Raw genomic sequence first — 5,596 nt, 5'->3', positions numbered from 1 at the left:
CCAGGAGCAGCACCAGTTGTACCTAAAAATGAGGTGCCAACCCGGTGAAGCTACAACACAGGACTACATGCATGCTAAACAGCGGAAGCAACATGCTATAGACAGAGCTAAGCGATTCCACAACCAACGGATCAGATCAAAGCTCTGCAGTCCTGCCACATCCAGTCGTGAATGGTGGTGGACAATTAAACAACTAACGGGAGGAGGAGGCTCTGCAAACATCCCCATCCTCAATGATGGCAGAGTCCAGCACGTGAGTGCAAAAGACAAGGCTGAAGCGTTTGCAACCATCTTCAGCCAGAAGTGCCGAGTGGATGATCCATCTCAGCCTCCTCCCGATATCCCCACCATCACAGAAGCCAGTCTTCAGCCAATTCGATTCACTCCATGTGATATCAAGAAATGGCTGAATGCACTGGATACAACAAAGGCTATGGGCCCCAGCCACATCCCTGCTGAAGACTTGTGCTCCAGAACTAGCTGCGTCTCTAGCCAAGCTGTTCCAGTACAGCTACAACACTGGCGTCGACCCAACAATGTGGAAAATTGCCCAGGTATGTCCTGTCCACAAAAAGCAGGACAAATCCAATCCGGCCAATTACCGCCCCATCAGTCTACTCTCAATCATCAGCAAAGTGATGGAAGGTGTCGTCGACAGTGCTATCAAGCGGCACTTACTCACCAATAACCTGCTCACCGATGCTCAGTTTGGGTTCCACCAGGACCACTCGGCTCCAGACCTCATTACAGCCTTGGTCCAAACATGGACAAAAGAGCTGAATTCCAGAGGTGAGGTGAGAGTGACTGCCCTTGACATCAAGGCAGCATTTGACCGAGTGTGGCACCAAGGAACCCTAGTAAAATTGAAGTCAATGGGAATCAGGGGGAAAACTTGTCAGTGGCTGGAGTCATACCTAGCACAAAGGAAGATGGTAGTGGTTGTTGGAGGCCAATCATCTCAGCCCCTGGATATTGCTGCAGGTGTTCCTCAGGGCAGTGTCCTAGGCCCAACCATCTTCAGCTGCTTCATCAATGACCTTCCCTCCATCATAAAGTCAGAAATGGGGATGTTCGTTGATGATTGCACAGTGTTCAGTTCCATTCGCAACCCCTCAGATAATGAAGCAGTCCGAGCCCGCATGCAGCAAGACCTGGACCAAAATCCAGGCTTGGGCTAATAAGTGGCAAGTAACATTCAAGCCAGACAAGGATAATGATAGTGTTGGTGATGGTGATGATAAAGATGAGGGTGATGATGGTGATGATGATGATGATGATTATGGTGATGATGATGATGATTATGGTGACGGTGATGATGGTGATGGTGTCGATGAGGATGATGATGGTGACGAGGATGATGGTGGTGATGATGATGATGATGTTGGTGATGATGATGGCGATAGGGTAGACGTAGGGAAGATGTTTCCATTTGTGGGGAGTCCAAAACTAGGAGTTATAAATATAAGATAGTCACTAATAAACGCAATAAGGAATTCAGCAGAAACTTCTCTACCGAGAGAGTGGTTAATGTGGAACTCGCTACCACAGGAGTAGTTGAGGCGAATAACATCGATGCATTTAAGGGGAATCTGGATAAGGACATGAGGGAGAAAGGAATAGAAGGATATGCTGATAGGGTTGGATGAAGTAATGTGGAAGGAGGCTTGTGTGGAGCATAAACACCGGCATAGATCTGTTGGAGCAAATGGCCTGTTTCTCTGCTGTAAATTACACGCAATTCTATGTAAAAGGCCGCCCATACCTGCTACTGGACCCGTCCAGATGAGCCACCATCTGTTGCTACTTGGCCTGGTCTCAAATGACTGATCCGAGACCATCCTTTGTTCCAAAATAGGCCCTATGAGATCCCCATCTCCAGCCTCATCGATCCAGCTATCGCTCCGGGTGGCTAATCACTGCTTCTCCTCTGTCACCATCACCACCTGCTCTTGATCACTCATGCTGCCTCTCATTGTGCACCCTATATCTCCTGTGCTGTGCTAGAGCTTGGGAGGGGGTTCGAGTGAGTGACAGAGCATGTGTATGCCATGGAGTGCCGGTATGGCTGGTGACAGTGGGGATTTGGTTCCACTTCCTCTGGCCACCACCAGGACCCCACTTCCACTTGCTTTTCTGGACTCCTTCCTGCCGGGGCTCAGCTCCTCTGTGGGTCACCTGGGACTCCATTGCTGCTGGGATTCTTCTCTGCTACTGGATGCTCAGGGGTCATTTCTTGATGCTGCTGGGAACTACTAGATGCTCAGGGGGTCCCTGCTTGTTGCTGCTGGGATTCTGCTCCTCTACTGGATGCTCAGGGGGTCCCTGCTTGTTGCTGCTGGGATTCTGCTCCTCTACTGGATGCTCAGGAGGTCCCTGCTTGCTGCTGCTGGGGTTCTGCACCTCTACTGGATGCTCAGGGTGTCCCTGCTTGCTGCTTCTGGGATTCTGCTCCTCTACTGGATGCTCAGGAGGTCCCTGCTTGCTGCTGCTGGGATTCTGCTCCTCTACTGGATGCTCGGGGGGTCCCTGCTTGCTGCTGCTGGGATTCTGCTCCTCTACTGGATGCTCAGGGTGTCCCTGCTTGCTGCTGCTGGGATTCTGCTCCTCTACTGGATACTCAGGAGGTCCCTGCTTGCTGCTGCTGGGATTCTGCTCCTCTACTGGATGCTCAGGAGGTCCCTGCTTGCTGCTGCTGGGATTCTGCTCCTCTACTGGATGCTCGGGGCGGTCCCTGCTTGCTGCTGCTGGGATTCTGCTCCTCTACTGGATGCTCGGGGGGTCCCTGCTTGCTGCTGCTGGGATTCTGCTCCTCTACTGGATGCTCAGGAGGTCCCTGCTTGCTGCTGCTGGGATTCTGCTCCTCTACTGGATGCTCGGGGGGTCCCTGCTTGCTGCTGCTGGGATTCTGCTTCTCTACTGGATGCCCAGGGGGTCCCTGCTTGCTGCTGCTGGGATTCTGCTCCTCTACTGGATGCTCAGGGGGTCCCTGCTTGCTACTGCTGGGATTCTGCTCCTCTACTGGATGCTCAGGGGATCCCTGCTTGCTGCTGCTGGGATTCTGCTTCTCCACTGGATGCTCAGGGGGGTTCCTGCTTGCTCCTGCTGGGATTCTGCTTCTCTACTGGATGCCCAGGGGGTCCCTGCTTGCTGCTGCTGGGATTCTGCTCTTCTACTGGATGCTCAGGGGGTCCCTGCTTGCTGCTGCTGGGATTCTGCTCCTCTACTGGATGCTCGGGGGGGGGTCCCTGCTTGCTGCTGCTGGGATTCTGCTCCTCTACTGGATGCTCAGGGGGTCCCTGCTTGCTGCTGCTGGGATTCTGCTCCTCTACTGGATGCTCGGGGGGGGTCCCTGCTTGCTGCTGCTGGGATTCTGCTCCTCTACTGGATGCTCGGGGGGTCCCTGCTTGCTGCTGCTGGGATTCTGCTCCTCTACTGGATGCTCAGGGGGGGGGGTCCCTGCTTGCTGCTGCTGGGATTCTGCTCCTCTACTGGATGCTCGGGGGGTCCCTGCTTGCTGCTGCTGGGATTCTGCTCCTCTACTGGATGCTCAGGGGGGGGGGTCCCTGCTTGCTGCTGCTGGGATTCTGCTCCTCTACTGGATGCTCGGGGGGGGGGTCCCTGCTTGCTGCTGCTGGGATTCTGCTCCTCTACTGGATGCTCAGGGGGGGGGGGTCCCTGCTTGCTGCTGCTGGGATTCTGCTCCTCTACTGGATGCTCGGGGCGGGGGGGTTCCTGCTTGCTGCTGCTGGGATTCTGCTCCTCTACTGGATGCTCAGGGGGTCCTTGCTTGCTGCCGTGAGGTTTCTACATTGTTTCCGCTGCCCTGTGTTTCTTGCTGTTGCTCAGCTGCTGCTGATACCCTGGCTTCCCCAGTGACCCTGGGCTCTCCAACCACAGTGTGAATCACTGCACTGTGTTTGACCTCCACCTGACCTCCTTTGAGGCATTGGGTTATTTATCGGCCTCCCACAGGCCTTGGCTTATTCCCTGATCCCTGATGCTGAAGAAAATAACAAACTTGCATTTATATAGCGCCTTTCGCATCCTCAGGACATCCCAAAGTGCTTCACAGCCAAATGAATTGAAGTCACTGTCATTTTGTAGATAAACATGGCAGCCAATTTGCGCACAGCAAGGTCCCACAAACAACAATGAGATAAATGACCATTTGAGGGGTAAATGTTGGACAGGGGGAGTTGGAGGTTACTGTGTCCATGCTCTCACCTGCCAAGTGAATTCTTAATCAGGGCTCCTCCCTCCAACTATCTGTTTATACGACCAAACCAACTAGTTATCCTTGCATTGTTGTATCGAGTTAGGCTGATTCTGGATGCAGCTGATTTTTAACTCCTTCTGCATCGTGACAGAATTAACGTTCACACTAGACAGAAATGTTGGTCACAGCAATGACCATCAGTAAGAAGTAAAAGAAGCAATCTCCAAAATTCTGAGGGATTTTGATAAATAGGCAGAAACTGCTTCCACTGGCAGGAGGGTCGGTGTACAGAGGGCACAGGTTGAAGATAATTGGCCAGGGGGGAGATGAGGAGACATTTTTTTACTCCGTGAGTTATGATGATCTGGAACGCGCTGCCTGGAAGGCTGGTGGAAGCAATGGTAACTTTCGAAAGGGAGTTGGATAAATACTTAAAAAGGAAAAATTTGCAGTGTTATGGGGAAAGAGTTGGGGAGCGGGACTAATTGGATCAGCCTTTCAAAGAGCCAGTCCAGGCACGATGGGCCGAATGGCCTCCTTCTGTGCTGTATGATTCGATGATTCTAAGCAACATAATAATACTTCATTACAGCTGGTGCTCAGTCTCCGGTAAGTTAGCCGATGTCGTCATTTTGGAAGATAATTACAGGGTGGTTTTGTTGTCTTTTCAATGAAAGTTCTAATCCTTTCCCACCCTCTGAATCAAGCCTTGTGTCAAAGGTTTAAGAGGATTAAGGATCCCTATGGCTATCTCTGACTATTTTCATATTTGTTCTTTTCAAGGATGAGGAACCTGGACCAGTGAAAATTGAGCCAAATTTGGGATTTTGTTTCTGAATTATTTCTTTTAAAAAAAATAGTGAGTTTTTGTATTCATCAAGTGAAGGGATGTTCGTACTGGGGAATGGAACAGTTTCTCATTTCAGGCACCCAGCGTCAGCATCAAGCAGTCCCACGAAAGTTCTACAATCTGTCCAGAGTATCTGCTGTGGCTCGGTCGGTAGCACTCTTGTCTCGGAGTTTGAAGGTTGGGGGTTCGAGTCTCACTCCAGAGATTTTAGTACAAAATCTAGGCGAGAAATCAATTGCAGTACTGAGGGAGAGGCTATCTTTCAGACGAGACGTTAAGCCGAGGCCCCGTCTGCCCTCTCAGGTGGATGTAAAAGATCCCGCAGCACTGTTCGAAGAAGAGCAGGGCAATTCTCCTTAGTGAGTTTATCCCAATATTTATCCCTCAACCAACATCACAAAAACAGATTACCTGGTCAATTATCTCATTGCTGTTTGTGGGATCTTGCTGTGTGCAAATTGGCTGCTGCGTTTCCTACATTACAACAGTGACCACACTTCAAAAAAAAGTACTTAATTGGCTGTAAAGCG

General features: G+C 51.1%; 1 protein-coding gene across 1 annotated transcript; it reads right to left on the bottom strand.

Annotated features, from left to right (window-relative positions):
* Positions 1-2,226: 2,226 nt before the first annotated feature.
* Positions 2,227-4,847, bottom strand: LOC137320393 (basic salivary proline-rich protein 3-like). The gene is made up of 3 exons (XM_067982094.1): positions 4,807-4,847; positions 3,123-3,429; positions 2,227-2,760 (listed from the first exon to the last, which is right to left on the bottom strand). The coding sequence occupies exons 1-3, from the start codon at positions 4,845-4,847 to the stop codon at positions 2,227-2,229; spliced, it is 882 nt and encodes a 293-aa protein (XP_067838195.1).
* Positions 4,848-5,596: the final 749 nt, after the last annotated feature.

Source organism: Heptranchias perlo, chromosome 4 (assembly GCF_035084215.1).
Source record: "Heptranchias perlo isolate sHepPer1 chromosome 4, sHepPer1.hap1, whole genome shotgun sequence".
Taxonomy (NCBI): domain Eukaryota; kingdom Metazoa; phylum Chordata; class Chondrichthyes; order Hexanchiformes; family Hexanchidae; genus Heptranchias; species Heptranchias perlo.
Note: the sequence above shows the minus strand (reverse complement) of the source record. Positions and strands in the feature narration are given on the sequence as shown.

Bases quoted from the DNA above. Each gene is read 5' to 3' on its own strand.
- LOC137320393 (XM_067982094.1), bottom strand. From the start codon at position 4,847: ATGACGACATCGGCTAACTTACCGGAGACTGAGCACCAGCT. The intron at 3,430-4,806 runs GTAATGAAGTAT...AGCATCCAGTAG, and splicing joins CCGGAGACTGAGCACCAGCT to AGGAGCAGAATCCCAGCAGC. The intron at 2,761-3,122 runs GTAGAGAAGCAG...AGCATCCAGTAG, and splicing joins AGGGACCCCCTGGGCATCCA to AGGAGCAGAATCCCAGCAGC.